This window comes from Eleutherodactylus coqui, chromosome 8, assembly GCF_035609145.1.
Source record: "Eleutherodactylus coqui strain aEleCoq1 chromosome 8, aEleCoq1.hap1, whole genome shotgun sequence".
In the NCBI taxonomy this organism is placed as follows: domain Eukaryota; kingdom Metazoa; phylum Chordata; class Amphibia; order Anura; family Eleutherodactylidae; genus Eleutherodactylus; species Eleutherodactylus coqui.
In genome coordinates this window covers 39,003,257-39,020,169 of record NC_089844.1, presented here as the reverse complement: position 1 = coordinate 39,020,169, position 16,913 = coordinate 39,003,257, and the positions used below count along the sequence as shown (strand labels likewise).

At 38.3% G+C, this 16,913-nt stretch overlaps 1 protein-coding gene across 1 annotated transcript; it reads right to left on the bottom strand.

Annotated features, from left to right (window-relative positions):
* Window positions 1-438: 438 nt before the first annotated feature.
* LOC136576331 (peroxisomal N(1)-acetyl-spermine/spermidine oxidase-like) lies at window positions 439-16,665 on the bottom strand. The gene is made up of 3 exons (XM_066575526.1): window positions 15,455-16,665; window positions 10,487-10,670; window positions 439-1,053 (listed from the first exon to the last, which is right to left on the bottom strand). Exons 1-3 carry the CDS (start codon window positions 16,642-16,644, stop codon window positions 916-918), a joined length of 1,512 nt encoding a protein of 503 aa, XP_066431623.1. The 5' UTR covers window positions 16,645-16,665; the 3' UTR covers window positions 439-915.
* Between the last annotated feature and the right edge of the window lie 248 nt (window positions 16,666-16,913).

Here is a 16,913-nt window from a genome sequence, read left to right as displayed (position 1 = left end):
TATAGTAGTTATATTCTTGTACATAGGGAGCAGTATTATAGTAGTTATATTCTTGTACATAGGGGCAGTATTATAGTAGTTATATTCTTGTACATAGAGGGCAGCATTATAGCAGTTATATTCTTGTACATAGAGGGCAGTATTATACTAGTTATATTCTTGTACATAGAGAGCAGTATTACAGTAGTTATGTTCTTGTACATAGGGGGCAGTATTATAGTAGTTATATTCTTGTACATAGGGGGCAGTATTATAGTAGTTATATTGTTGTACATAGGGGCAGTATTAAAGTGGTTATATTCTTGTACATAAATAGCAGTATTTTAGGAGTTGGAAAACAGCCCCATCATGCAGAATACTTATCATTCATGCCATAAAATTACATAATTCATAATACAAAATTGCAGCACACAAAAGACACTTCTTTTTTGTTCATAGTTACACAAGATTTTTTTAAATTATTATTTTCATAAAAATGACATACATTTAATATAATTTCAATATTAAAATTATGGGCATGCATTCAATGAGAATTAGTGCAATTTTAAATGTATCTCCAGGATTCACATGAGCGAATGCAGTATAATCGAAGTGCTCCTTTGGTTTGGTTTTGCTTTAACATGGTTAGTATTATAGGATGGCTTTTTGAACTCTCTTATTCTGTGGCATCAGTGGTCTCCAACCTAAGGCTTTCCAGCTGCTGTATACGACAACAACCCTCAGCATGCTCTGAGCGCTGCAGCATGCTGGGTGCTGTAGTTTTCAAGCAGCTGTAGGAATGGAGAACCTGATTAAATCAGAGGTAGGAGGCATGTTATAAATAAAGGCATCTGTGCAAAGTCTGAGGTCTTTGGTGGCACATAAAGCCACAGACACACTGATGCCACCGTTGGCTTTATTGCAGACATGGTGGCATTACAGGCGTGGGTTCACTTTACTCTCGTACAGTTTTATGAGCCTTTCTGCCTCCCGTACTCCACTCATATAGGCGCCATGTGTGGTCGTGTAGAAGTTGGGATGCGTAGCTTCTCCAGCAAAAAGAACCTGCAAGGGCTGCAATCGAGAAAAACATTCATCAGTTGTAAGTTATCTAGATGTCTAAAGTATTAAAGGAAATGTTTCAGCAAATAATTGTTTTTATTGTTTGAAGGGTAACTCCGGTGATTTTTTGAATGCATTTATTATGTAGCTCCTCCCCTTCCCCCCATATATATAAGTACTCTAGTGTTAAGGGCCATTTAGACACAACGATTATTGCTCAAAATTCGCTCAAAAGCCATCTTTTGAGTGATAATCGTTGAGTGTCAATGTGCTAATCTTTCAGTTTTCTGCTGAAAGACGTTTTTCAGTTCTGCCTGAAAACCATTGTTCGGCAGAACAGATGATAAGCAGGACCACACGCTGTGTTCAGCCCAGAGAGAGCTAATTACAGCTGATTGCATTCTCTCAACTGTCAATTCCCCCCTCCTTTCTCCCAGGGAAGAACAAAGGGAATGTAATCAGGGAACAGCGGGTGGTCTGTTTCCTGAATGCAGCTAAAAGAGACTAACATGCTACTAATTGTTACTAATAGACATTAGTACCAAGTAGTAGTTTTTCTCAAAATGATCACTCAAAAGCCATCTTTTGAGTGATAATTTTTGCAGTGTAAATGCACCTTTACTTTGGTTAGTTTTTTTTTCTTTCTGAAACTCTGGGCCTCTTTCTCCTCAGATGGTCATGTGATCTCATATTTGACCAGCTCAGATCTACTTGGGGTTAGGTGTTCCTTTTCTAGTCAGTTTCTCAGTCTGTGTGATGCTGTTTCACCGGACCAGAAACGCACAGACATTCCTGTCATAGTTAGGCCTCCCCACACAAGCGTTTTTGGACAGTGTTTAGCACTGCTTTTTCAGCGCAGCACTAAACTCTGTACAACGCTCCCATTCATTTCAATGGGGCTTTTCACACAAGCGCCAAAATGCAGCGGTGCATGTTCCATCTTTGTCCATTTTCAGTTCTGCATTGCCCATTGAAATGAACGGGCAGTGGTTTCAGCGCTGCCAAAAATGTGGCACAACTTGGTACCAAGTTTTAAGCAGCGCAAAACGCCCTAGCTACACTATGTGAGAGAAAAAAAAAAAATCAATACTCATCTAGTAGACTCCGTCGGGTCCCTGCCGCTGCTCTCCGAAGCTTTGTGCAGGCTTCCACTGCACTTGTCATCCCCGACAAAGCATATCTTTCTGGTAACGGAGATGGAAGGCCCCGCCTTCAGCAAGAGATTGCTCTGATTGCCTGAGACACTTGGCCAATCACAGCCATTCATTGAATGGCTCCGCCCATTTAGAGCAATCTTTTGCTGGAGGCGTGGTCTTCAACCCATATTATAAGCAAAAGATGGTCTGTTGAGGATTACAAGTGCTGGAAGGCCTGCACGGAGCCCCGGAGAGCAGCGGCAGGGACCCAACGGCGTCTACCAGGTGAGTATGGTTTTTTTTTCAGCTTCCTTGGCTGGGTTTTCAGCTGTGCTGAAAATGAAGCCAAAACGCTGGCAAAACCCGTGCTAGCGCTGCTGAAAATGCAGTAAATGCAGCATTGAAAAACACTGTGTTTCTGCAAACGTCTGTGTGAGGGAGGCCTTACTGATGATCACACAGCTATGATAGAGGAGATGACAGCTCATCCGCCTGATTGTATACTTATGGTCTGTAGCTTATTTAGAAAACTATAAGAGCTAAGGATAAATAAACTGCCTCCCCTGTAGAAAGAAACGATATAACTGTGTGGATGCAGAAGGGGATAGATGTGAAAGTGAAACCAAAATATTTCAGCATCAAGATGGTGGCTGATAAGTGGGCCGCACTGCAGAGAAGTGGCTGGAATCCACAGCGGAGACCTTCAGAGCGTTATTTTACTGCTAGGGGTGGCAATTGCAACCTGGCCCCTTAGCAAACAAGGGCCTGCGGGCCCCCTGCCAGATACAGTTTCACCAATGCGAGTTGGCACTCAAGAAGGGGATTACCGGGGTATGTGGCAGCCAATTACAGGCTGCAGAATCTCCGGGCGCGTGCTCGTCCCGCTGACAGACTGCAGTTGTTAATTAGGGAACTGAAGGCAGTCTGTCAGCGAGCTGACGGCCGCATGATTAGTCCGGCCGTCGGCTCACTGACAGTGTCGGGAGCGGAGGAAGAGTAAACGCAATAGTAAGTACTGTATATACTCAAATATGTATAGCCGGTATAAGTTATACTAGTTGTACATATATAATTATATACAGGAGATCTCCAGGTTACACCAACATGGGACATATCACTATATACTGAAGGATATACATCTACTGTATAGAGTGATATGGAGCATACTGGTGGAACCTGGAGATTTCCTGTATATAATTTTATATGTACAGCTGGTATAAGCTATACATCCCTCATATGTAGTGATATAGACCATGCAGGTATACCCTGGGCCAGTTTTTATCAGCATGGTTGATATAAGCTATACATCCTGTATAGAGTGATAACAGCTGTACATACATAATTATATGCAGAAAATACCCAGTTTGGAATGGTTTTACATCTGGACTGGGAGATTCAGCTTTCCTGTTACATTTGGGGAGCAGGAAAATGGGAATTCCTGTGAACAAATGGATCAGTCTCTAGACGGAACTGAACAGCAACGGACGGGCTCCTTTGACTATAATGAGGTCCGTTCGCTTTCCATTCAGCTGCCTGGCTTTTGGTATTCTTCTTTTTGCTTCTGCTATTTTAAAGCCGATTTGTGAGACAGTGGTTCCAACGCAGATGTGAAACCGGCCTTACACCAGCATGGTTAGTAATATTCTTGTACATAGGGGGCAGTATTATAGTAGTTATATTATTGCACATAGGGGCAGTATTATAGTAGTTATATTCTTGTACATAGGGGGAAGTATTATAGTAGTTATATTTTTGTACATAGGGGACAATATTATAGTAGTTATATTATTGTACATAGGGGCAGTATTATGGTAGTTATATTCTACATAGCAGTATTATAGTAGTTATATTCTTGTACATAGGGGCAGTATTATAGTAGTAATATTATTGTACATAGGGGCAGTATTATAGTAGTTATATTCTTGTACATAGGGGGAAGTATTATAGTAGTTATATTTTTGTACATAGGGGACAATATTATAGTAGTTATATTATTGTACATAGGGGCAGTATTATGGTAGTTATATTCTACATAGCAGTATTATAGTAGTTATATTCTTGTACATAGGGAGCAGTATTATAGTAGTTATATTCTTGTACATAGGCGGCAGTATTATAGTAGTTATATTCTTGTACATAGGGGCAGTATTATAGTAGTTATATTCTTGTTTATAGGGGCTGTATTATAGTAGTTAAATTCTTGTACATAGGGGGCAGTATTATAGTAGTTATATTCATGCACATAGGGGGCAGTATTATAGTAGTTATATTCTTGTATATAGGGGCTGTATTATAGTAGTTAAATTCTTGTACATAGGGGGCAGTATTATAGTAGTTATATTCTTGTACATAGGAGGCAGTATTATAGTAGTTATATTCTTGTACATAGGGGGCAGTATTATAGTAGTTATATTCTTGTACATAAGGGGCAGTATTATAGTAGTTATATTCTTGTACATAGGGGGGAGTCTTATAGTAGTTATATTCTTGTATATAGGGGCTGTATTATAGTAGTTAAATTCTTGTACATAGGGGGCAGTATTATAGTAGTTATATTCTTGTACATAGGGAGCAGTATTATAGTAGTTATATTCTTGTACATAGGCGGCAGTATTATAGTAGTTATATTCTTGTACATAGGGGCAGTATTATAGTAGTTATATTCTTGTTTATAGGGGCTGTATTATAGTAGTTAAATTCTTGTACATAGGGGGCAGTATTATAGTAGTTATATTCATGCACATAGGGGGCAGTATTATAGTAGTTATATTCTTGTATATAGGGGCTGTATTATAGTAGTTAAATTCTTGTACATAGGGGGCAGTATTATAGTAGTTATATTCTTGTACATAAGGGGCAGTATTATAGTAGTTATATTCTTGTACATAGGGGGGAGTCTTATAGTAGTTATATTCTTGTATATAGGGGCTGTATTATAGTAGTTAAATTCTTGTACATAGGGGGCAGTATTATAGTAGTTATATTCTTGTACATAGGAGCAGCATTATATTAGTTATATTCTTGTACATAGGAGCAGCATTATAGTAGTTATATTCTTTTACATAGGGGCAGTATTATAGTAATTATATGCTTGTAGATAGGGGCAGTATTATACCTTGTTTCCCTGAAAATAAGACATAGCATGATTTCCCAGAATTTTTGAGGATGCAATATGATTTTTCAGGCTTTTTAAAGCTGCTTGAAATAAGCCCTACTCCAAAATGAAGCCCTGCTAACAGTTAATTAAAAAAGTCAATTTAACTAGTGTCCAGGCAGCTATACATGTAAAAAAGTTAAACCTTTTTGAACAAAAATTAATATAAGACACGGTCTTATTTTCAAGGAAACATGGTAATAGTTATCTTCTTGTACATAGGGGGCAGTATTATAGTACATATATTCTTGTACATAGGGGGCAGTATTATAGTAGTTATATTCTTGCACATAGGAGGGCAGTATTATAGTAGTTATATTCTTGTACATAGGGGGCAGTATTATAGTAGTTATATTCTTGTACATAGGAGCAGTATTATAGTAGTTATAGTTTTGTATAGGGGGCAGTATTATAGCAGTTATATTCTTGTACATAGGAGCAGTATTATAGTAGTTATATTTTTGTACATAGGACGCAGTATTATAGTAGTTATATTCTTGTACATAGGAGTAGTATTATAGTAGTTATATTGTTATATATAGGATCAGTATTATAGTAGTTATGTTTTTGTACATAGGGGGCAGTATTATAGTAGTTATATTCTTGTACATAGGGGGCAGTATTATAGTAGTTATATTCTTTTACATAGGGGCAGTATTATAGTAATTATATGCTTGTAGATAGGGGCAGTATTATACCTTGTTTCCCTGAAAATAAGACATAGCATGATTTCCCAGAATTTTTGAGGATGCAATATGATTTTTCAGGCTTTTTAAAGCTGCTTGAAATAAGCCCTACTCCAAAATGAAGCCCTGCTAACAGTTAATTAAAAAAGTCAATTTAACTAGTGTCCAGGCAGCTATACATGTAAAAAATTTAAACCTTTTTGAACAAAAATTAATATAAGACACGGTCTTATTTTCAAGGAAACATGGTAATAGTTATCTTCTTGTACATAGGGGGCAGTATTATAGTACATATATTCTTGTACATAGGGGGCAGTATTATAGTAGTTATATTCTTGCACATAGGAGGGCAGTATTATAGTAGTTATATTCTTGTACATAGGGGGCAGTATTATAGTAGTTATATTCTTGTACATAGGAGCAGTATTATAGTAGTTATAGTTTTGTATAGGGGGCAGTATTATAGCAGTTATATTCTTGTACATAGGAGCAGTATTATAGTAGTTATATTTTTGTACATAGGACGCAGTATTATAGTAGTTATATTCTTGTACATAGGAGTAGTATTATAGTAGTTATATTGTTATATATAGGATCAGTATTATAGTAGTTATGTTTTTGTACATAGGGGGCAGTATTATAGTAGTTATATTCTTGTACATAGGGGGCAGTATTATAGTAGTTATATTCTTGTACATAGGGAGCAGTACTATAGTAGTTATATTCTTGTACATAGGGAGCAGTACTATAGTAGTTATATTCTTGTACATAGGGGGCAGTATTATAGTAGTTATATCCTTGTACATAGGGGCAGTTTTATAGTAGTTATATTCCTGTACATAGGGGGCAGTATTATAGTAGATATATTCTTGTACATAGGGGGCAGTATTATAGTAGTTATATTCTTGTACATAGAGGGCAGTATTATAGTAGTTATATTCTTGTACATAGGGGCAGTATTATAGTAGTTATATTCTTGTTTATAGGGGCTGTATTATAGTAGTTAAATTCTTGTACATAGGGGGCAGTATTATAGTAGTTATATTCTTGTACATAAGGGGCAGTATTATAGTAGTTATATTCTTGTACATAGGGGGGAGTCTTATAGTAGTTATATTCTTGTATATAGGGGCTGTATTATAGTAGTTAAATTCTTGTACATAGGGGGCAGTATTATAGTAGTTATATTCTTGTACATAGGAGCAGCATTATATTAGTTATATTCTTGTACATAGGAGCAGCATTATAGTAGTTATATTCTTTTACATAGGGGCAGTATTATAGTAATTATATGCTTGTAGATAGGGGCAGTATTATACCTTGTTTCCCTGAAAATAAGACATAGCATGATTTCCCAGAATTTTTGAGGATGCAATATGATTTTTCAGGCTTTTTAAAGCTGCTTGAAATAAGCCCTACTCCAAAATGAAGCCCTGCTAACAGTTAATTAAAAAAGTCAATTTAACTAGTGTCCAGGCAGCTATACATGTAAAAAAGTTAAACCTTTTTGAACAAAAATTAATATAAGACACGGTCTTATTTTCAAGGAAACATGGTAATAGTTATCTTCTTGTACATAGGGGGCAGTATTATAGTACATATATTCTTGTACATAGGGGGCAGTATTATAGTAGTTATATTCTTGCACATAGGAGGGCAGTATTATAGTAGTTATATTCTTGTACATAGGGGGCAGTATTATAGTAGTTATATTCTTGTACATAGGAGCAGTATTATAGTAGTTATAGTTTTGTATAGGGGGCAGTATTATAGCAGTTATATTCTTGTACATAGGAGCAGTATTATAGTAGTTATATTTTTGTACATAGGACGCAGTATTATAGTAGTTATATTCTTGTACATAGGAGTAGTATTATAGTAGTTATATTGTTATATATAGGATCAGTATTATAGTAGTTATGTTTTTGTACATAGGGGGCAGTATTATAGTAGTTATATTCTTGTACATAGGGGGCAGTATTATAGTAGTTATATTCTTGTACATAGGGAGCAGTACTATAGTAGTTATATTCTTGTACATAGGGAGCAGTACTATAGTAGTTATATTCTTGTACATAGGGGGCAGTATTATAGTAGTTATATCCTTGTACATAGGGGCAGTTTTATAGTAGTTATATTCCTGTACATAGGGGGCAGTATTATAGTAGTTATATTCTTGCACATAGGAGGGCAGTATTATAGTAGTTATATTCTTGTACATAGGGGGCAGTATTATAGTAGTTATATTCTTGTACATAGGAGCAGTATTATAGTAGTTATAGTTTTGTATAGGGGGCAGTATTATAGCAGTTATATTCTTGTACATAGGAGCAGTATTATAGTAGTTATATTTTTGTACATAGGACGCAGTATTATAGTAGTTATATTCTTGTACATAGGAGTAGTATTATAGTAGTTATATTGTTATATATAGGATCAGTATTATAGTAGTTATGTTTTTGTACATAGGGGGCAGTATTATAGTAGTTATATTCTTGTACATAGGGGGCAGTATTATAGTAGTTATATTCTTGTACATAGGGAGCAGTACTATAGTAGTTATATTCTTGTACATAGGGAGCAGTACTATAGTAGTTATATTCTTGTACATAGGGGGCAGTATTATAGTAGTTATATCCTTGTACATAGGGGCAGTTTTATAGTAGTTATATTCCTGTACATAGGGGGCAGTATTATAGTAGATATATTCTTGTACATAGGGGGCAGTATTATAGTAGTTATATTCTTGTACATAGAGGGCAGTATTATAGTAGTTATATTCTTGTACATAGGGGCAGTATTATAGTAGTTATATTCTTGTTTATAGGGGCTGTATTATAGTAGTTAAATTCTTGTACATAGGGGGCAGTATTATAGTAGTTATATTCTTGTACATAAGGGGCAGTATTATAGTAGTTATATTCTTGTACATAGGGGGGAGTCTTATAGTAGTTATATTCTTGTATATAGGGGCTGTATTATAGTAGTTAAATTCTTGTACATAGGGGGCAGTATTATAGTAGTTATATTCTTGTACATAGGAGCAGCATTATATTAGTTATATTCTTGTACATAGGAGCAGCATTATAGTAGTTATATTCTTTTACATAGGGGCAGTATTATAGTAATTATATGCTTGTAGATAGGGGCAGTATTATACCTTGTTTCCCTGAAAATAAGACATAGCATGATTTCCCAGAATTTTTGAGGATGCAATATGATTTTTCAGGCTTTTTAAAGCTGCTTGAAATAAGCCCTACTCCAAAATGAAGCCCTGCTAACAGTTAATTAAAAAAGTCAATTTAACTAGTGTCCAGGCAGCTATACATGTAAAAAAGTTAAACCTTTTTGAACAAAAATTAATATAAGACACGGTCTTATTTTCAAGGAAACATGGTAATAGTTATCTTCTTGTACATAGGGGGCAGTATTATAGTACATATATTCTTGTACATAGGGGGCAGTATTATAGTAGTTATATTCTTGCACATAGGAGGGCAGTATTATAGTAGTTATATTCTTGTACATAGGGGGCAGTATTATAGTAGTTATATTCTTGTACATAGGAGCAGTATTATAGTAGTTATAGTTTTGTATAGGGGGCAGTATTATAGCAGTTATATTCTTGTACATAGGAGCAGTATTATAGTAGTTATATTTTTGTACATAGGACGCAGTATTATAGTAGTTATATTCTTGTACATAGGAGTAGTATTATAGTAGTTATATTGTTATATATAGGATCAGTATTATAGTAGTTATGTTTTTGTACATAGGGGGCAGTATTATAGTAGTTATATTCTTGTACATAGGGGGCAGTATTATAGTAGTTATATTCTTGTACATAGGGAGCAGTACTATAGTAGTTATATTCTTGTACATAGGGAGCAGTACTATAGTAGTTATATTCTTGTACATAGGGGGCAGTATTATAGTAGTTATATCCTTGTACATAGGGGCAGTTTTATAGTAGTTATATTCCTGTACATAGGGGGCAGTATTAAAGTAGATATATTCTTGTACATAGGGGGCAGTATTATAGTAGTTATATTCTTGTACGTAGGGAGCAGTATTATAGTAGTTATATTCTTGTACGTAGGGGGCAGTATTATAGTAGTTATATTCTTGTACATAGGGGGCAGTATTATAGTCGTTATATTCTTGTACATAGGAGGCAGTATTATAGTAGTTATATCCTTGTACATAGGGGCAGTTTTATAGTAGTTATATTCCTGTACATAGGGGGCAGTATTATAGTAGATATATTCTTGTACATTGGAGGCAGTATAATTCGGTAGCACTTGTATTCTTATACATAAGGGGCAGTATTAAAGTAGTTAGTCCTGTACATAGGGGGCAGTATTATAGTAGTGATGTTCTTGTACCTAGGAGGCAGCGTTACAGTAGCTATATATTTGTATATAGGGGGCTGTATTAGAGAGTTAGTGTAATATATCATTACTACATACCAGTAGGCTCTTCCTCTGATATGTGGATGGTAGTGGCTCTGCCAGGGCCATTTGCTCCTTTACAGCATCCACTCCCACAGGCACATTGGTGTAAGACCCTCGTATATAGGGGTTAGTATACCATGTGGAGCGAAGCACCCCCTGCAGTTCCGTCACTGGCCAGCCCGTAAATTTTTTCAGTAGCCTAAAAAAGAAATAATTAAAAAATTATTTGAGAACAGTTCAATAAACGCTGAATGTAATCTAAGTGGAATACTGCAAGAACCGTAATGATTCAGCAAACGCTAAGATGGAAATTCTGTGAATTACTTAATGGATCGAAGCAGCTAATTCAATGGAAGTGGGACTATTAACGGCCTCATCATGGTGATTCCCTCACTCAGCGTTCCCCAGATAGCAGCTGGAAACATTTTCAATAGCGGCTCGGAGGAGAAAGGCTGGATACGTGATAAAGCCTGCGGCTTCCTGCCAAGTGCCTAAGAGAACGCAAGACAAAACAGGTGAAATGCAGGAATCATTTCGAGGGTCCGGGAAGAGCTGAGTGGTTGTTGTTCCTCATCCAGAAATAACTAAAAGGGCGCTTTAAAGGTGGAACAATTATCATTCAAAAAATAGTTCAAATGAGCGAAAGCGAACAATAAGAGTTCAGTCGTAATGCGAGCCGACGACCGCACGATAATTGTTCACTTTTCGTACATTCAGTGAATACAGGCATAAAAATCATCGTTGGCTCGTTAGGGTTAACCAGCGCTCGTTCAGTCCCTCTAATTCACGTATATAGGGATTGATCGATTCTCGTTTGAAGGAGCCAATGAGGTTTCTGCTCGTATAAACAGGCTGCATGAGTGCAAACGAGTTACTGGAAACGTCAATTGCACGTTCAAACGATAATCGGCTTGTCTAAAAGGACCCTAGGAGCATAAGAACTCTAAAAGGGGCACAAAATCTAAACTCTATCTTTCTCATGACTGAAGGCTGGAGTGTTCCTCAATGGGATGATTGACAAAAAATACTTCATTATGCCCCTTTATCTCCAGTGCTAAGAATTTCCAAGCACATTTACATCTATAGGTGTAAAGGCCCATTTACACACAATGATTATCACTCAAAATTCATTCAAACAACCACAAATGAGCGATAATCGTTGAGTGTAAATGCGGCCATCGTGCACTTTGCATCTGAACAATAATTTTGAGGCGAGCTAAAAATCCATCTTTCAGCTGCAGAGAGGTAAAGTATCTCTCAACAGACCGCATGATGTGTTCTCAGGGGGAGTCGGGAGATTACATTGTATTCAGCCGAAACCCTTGAGGAGAACAATGCAGCTGTGTGCAGAGCCCAGCCCACATGCTGGGCTCTGCAAACAGTTCCTGGAGGACCTGGAATTCCTGGAGCTGATAAAGGGTTAATGGACATTAGTATCCATAAGCACTTTATGCAAAATGATCGCTTAAACTTTCAATTGTTTGAAAGATTACTTTTGCGTGTAAATGGGCTTTAAGGGAGTGTCTCATGATTACCCTTTTACGGCATATAGACATCATACCGTAGGGTTTCTTGCTCAAGACTTGCATTCCATCAGACACTTACAAAGAGTAGCCCTTGTTCTGGCCAAACGAGCCCATTTATGTAATCAATGATTAGTGGCATGTAGCATTACATTTCCCCAGCAGCAGCAGGCGCCACTTAATATGGAAAGTATATTAATAACTACCGGACAGTTACCATCCATCGAGGGCCAGATTTGCCATTCAGGAGTAATAAAAGCAATGATATGTGTCATCAGGCTTTCCCTGAAGGAGCAACAACTAAAAACATTCACTGCTACACCAAAACTGTTTTTGGTCTTATCTGATTGCACAACATGTAATGTGAAACTGACAAACAAACCTGCGCCCAGCACAACACCCACATCGTCACCACTCATTTGTAGGCCCAAACCACAGGGTTTGAATAGGCCGATGAGATGCAATGTGTTGGAATTGCAGATACAAAAACAAAGTAACCATAAATTGAACTGCTACAAAACTGAAACACAAATTACATTTCAGCTAAAACCCCCTGGAGACGAAAGAAGAAAAACAAACACGGTGGATCTCCAAATCAGTAGGAAATAACAAAAGGTCTTTATATTTGCAAACATTTTGTAATTGTCCCAATGCAGCAGAAATTGAACTTGACAAATAGTATTTGTCAAAAACGGTCTACTTTTTTAATCAAGAAAGTTTGGGCCTTTTTACAGGGGCGATAATCACGCAATTTCTTGCTGCATTGCGGGAATCTAACTGATAATTGTTCAGTGTGAGTGTTTGCCGCAAATTAATGGTGAACAATAATGCATTCGCTTATTATTCGTCTTTCGATTTCTGCACGCATAAAAAGTGAGCAAGGATCGGCTTATGTAAACAGGCAGCTGTTCAACTATCTAGGACTGCCTGTTTACTGCAAATAGAGGTTGTTTATCGCCTAAGAATTCTCCCATGTAAAAGGGCTGCAGGGGTACCTTTACAATGCGCAATTATCATTCAGATAGTCACTCGGGCAGTTGCTGAAGCTTATGAATAACAGGCATTTGTTTGCTCTTACACACAGCGCTTAAAGCCCATTTAGACACATTCATTCGCTCAAAATTCGATAACAGCCATCTTTTGAGCGATAACCATTGCATCTCAATGCACAGCCATTGTGCACTTTTCGTGCACTGTTTGTTCATCGCTCATTTCTAGCAAGCTAGAAATTAGCGATGAGCCTCATCAGCGCCGCATGCTGATATCTCAGCAGACGGTGCTGATAGCATTCTTTCAGCTGGTATCCCGCTGGCAGTTCTCATTGGGACACCAGCTGAAAGCGCTGAGAACAAAGCAGCTGTTTGCATGCAAAAAACAGCTGCTTTGTTCTCTGAGCTATCGCGGCGGTATCCCACTCCGCCTGCATTAGCTCTTTAGTAGCTAATTTGCTACTTATAGACATGCAAAGATGATCGCTCAAAACGGTCACTCAAACTGTCGTTTCAGCAAATTTTGAGCGATCATCGTTCCATGTAAATGAGCCTTTACTGTTCATTAGTTGTTTGCCGACATTGTTTGTATTTCCATGCAAATTCATTCACAAGTCATTCCAATACGAAGGACTATGTACAACAGGCGACGTTTCATCAACCAGTGACTCTTTTTTTTTAGGTGAGCTGGTTGCCGCGGCAATGCCAAATCGATAGAGGAATTTAAAAGGAAACTAGATGTCTTTTTAGAGTGCTATGATATTACTGGATATAGACATTAAATAACCAGCGGGGTTGTTGATCCGGGTCTTACAGTCAGGTAGGAACTTTCAAACGTTTATCCAGGGATTATTCTGACTGCCATTATGGAGTCGAGAAGAACTTCTTTCCCCAAATGGGCTAAATTGTCTTCTGCCTCACTGTTTTTATTTTTTATGCCTTCCTCTGGATCAACAAGGGGGGGGGGTGGAAACAGGCTGAACGAGATGGACATGGTCTTTTTTCAGCCTAACATACTATGAAACGAAAAAACTAGCGACTCGTGAGCCAGTTATCGTTCATTACCCTGTTGATGGCCATGGTTACACTGAACAGCTATTGTTTGCATTCGCTCCTTCAAGCTATTAGTCATCCTATGTACAGGTTACCTTTAGAGAAAGAGATACACTTGGAAAAAAGAGAATACGAGTAGGATCTGAAAGTAGCAGGATCTGTACAATTCGGGCATGGGTGATCCATAGGGTGTGCTCTCACCTGCATTAGTTGTACCAAGTGTGGGTACAACTCCACTGAATGCCTTGAGATATATAGGACGTTCAGCAATCAAGTATCTGCGGCTGCAAGCCTCGCTAACCACCAGGAGAACCTTCTCGGAAGTTCCACTCTGGTCTTGATACAGAACAAGTGATAGAAGTCTGAAGGAGCTGTAAACATGGCCACCAACTGGGTGACGAGTGATTATTCGTTCACTAGTCCCTTCCTTTGAGTTCACCTAAAAATAGTCGCTGGTTGATTAATTATCATCTGGTGTAAACAGACAATCGTGTATCATTCAAATAGTAGCCAATAAACTTTGCAGGGAGATGTGCGCTTCAGCGACCGTGAACATGAATAATTGTAATGGCTAACAACTCGCTGTAGCGACTATGCAGATGATGTATCCTTACACATGACCGCAGGATCAGACAACACAGGGTATGCTTGAGGTCTGTAACTAAGAAGACATATAGGTCCGTATAGGAGCTGGGATTTTTAAATGCATTGGAGCAATAATAAAATTGTTGCAAAAGTATTCATACCCTGCAAGTTTCCTAAAGTTATCAGCGACTCGACAACTCCTGATATATGGTATTAACATTCACATTTGGATGTATTCAATGGTTGTCTTTGCTTGTAGTGATTTTATAAAAATTGCAAAAAACCCCAACGAGTGTGAATATACCCCAACAGCTGATAATTATGTTGAAAGGGTTGTACAATCACGAACCCTTATCCATATGCTCTAGGTATACGGGTATTTTTTATATGTCTGGCATGTAACATTTGATTTCCCCCGCAGTAGCAGCTGCTGGGAAATATATGAATGAAACTGCCCGTTGATAACATATGATCATCAAGGGTTCCAGGAAAGGGACCTGCGACTAACGGCTGAACATTGGGATGGGTATTATTAGAGAAGAGGTTGTCTTCGTGACAAAACAGCTTCAACGGGGTTGTCCAAGATTAGAAAAGCATGGCTTCCTAAAAGACTAGCCAACCTGTCCATGGGTTGTGTCTGGTATTGCAGCTTTGCTCCACTGAGGTGAATAGGGATGCAATACCATATATAAACCTGCGGACAAATGTGGTACTGTTCTGGGGGGAAAAGTTGCCATGTTTTTCTAATACTGGACAATCCATTTAAGCCTAAGGCCCCTTAGTTTCTTTTTATATTTTGTGGCTTTTTACCAACAATAGAACTGGTTTCTCACCTGACACATACTTCCCCCACCTCACTTTCAGGAAGGGTCTCCATATGCTCTGCAGCCAATCCAGTGATCCAACCACAGAGGGTGCTTTTATGCATTGGAACACAGTCAAAACCTCCGATCTTCTTGAACCACTCTGAACGCCACAATTGCTGTTTGCACCCATCAGAATATCCCTTCAGACTCTCTGGGCCTTGTTGCCATACCAACTGTATTCCAGCACAGTCATCTGGCCAAAAGGGCTTCGAGAACTCCAAAAAGATCTTGGCTACTGTGCCAAATCCCAATCGCTGGATGGCCTCCATCTTTCCTTTTGGCAGTGGAGGGTCAAATAAAGTAGTCGCCCGTTCCTTCAAGCATCCAAGTGACACGGTGACAATGACATGATCTGTTGGAAACTGCTCACCATCTTCGCAAACTACGTTGATTGGATGTTTGGATGCCTTCAAACCAGACGATGAAGAGCCTTCCCATTGAATGCATTGAACTGGCTTACGGCAGCGAAGAGAATTAGATGGTAACTGGCCTATTAAGAGGTCAAGCAGTGCCTGGTAACCCTTACTGCCCAAAGAGTTAAAAAAGGGTCCCTCAAGAGCGGTGTATAAGCCAAGTTGACTCAATGAGAATTCATACATGGAGTTACAAGCTTCATCAATGCACTCTACTCGCTTACACCACTCATAAATATCTTCCGAACCCTCAGCCTTTGAAAGGTCAGTTAAGGAAAACTCACGATCTAGATACTCCCCAACTGACAATGACTGACATTCTGGTTTATAGTCCTGCTGGTTGATTTGAGACATCAACCTACCAAAAAAGCCAGTTACATGTTCCACCTGAGTTGAGGGAAGTTGTTTTCCTTGCTCATTAAAGAAGTAATCCTGTGGGGTTACAGATACTGGTTGGCAAGTCACCATACTAAACTCATCATCTGCCAGTAGTCCTCTCTCCTTGGCCATTTGGTAAAGTGGATTGTCATCTTGACCATGGATCCAGGTGGCACCAAGCTCCACTGCAGCAGTTCCAAAAGGTTTGTGTGTCCAAACTCTTCCACCGGCCCGATCTAATGCTTCTAAGATGACAAGATTCTTTACTCCATGCTTTACCAGGGTGGTGGCAGCACCAAGTCCTGCAAAGCCTGCGCCAATTATAACCACTCTGGGTTGGTGATTGCTGTGTAAATCTGAGTCCATGGAGGTGGGAGAACTTCGAAAGGACCTAATTCAAAAAATTACACGGTAAGTTTTCTCTACTATAAGCATATGACTTGGAAATTGACTTAATGAGGAACCATTGAGATGCTTAAAGAAATCCTGAGCAAAACTTATACACTGGACACTGGGTTATGCTTAGTCTACAGGCTCCCATACAGATTAGAGTTTGTTTGATCTAAAAGTTTTTGGTTGCATGTGTCACTATATTAGTCACTGCTAGTGATGAGCGAGCATACTCGCTAAGGGCA

Coding starts and splice junctions, on each gene's coding strand:
- LOC136576331 (XM_066575526.1), bottom strand. CDS start 16,644: ATGGACTCAGATTTACACAGCAATCACCAACCCAGAGTGGTTATAATT. Junction 10,671..15,454: donor GTGGGGGAAGTATGTGTCAG/GTGAGAAACCAG, acceptor TTTCTTTTTTAG/GCTACTGAAAAAATTTACGG. Junction 1,054..10,486: donor ATCAGAGGAAGAGCCTACTG/GTATGTAGTAAT, acceptor TCTCGATTGCAG/CCCTTGCAGGTTCTTTTTGC.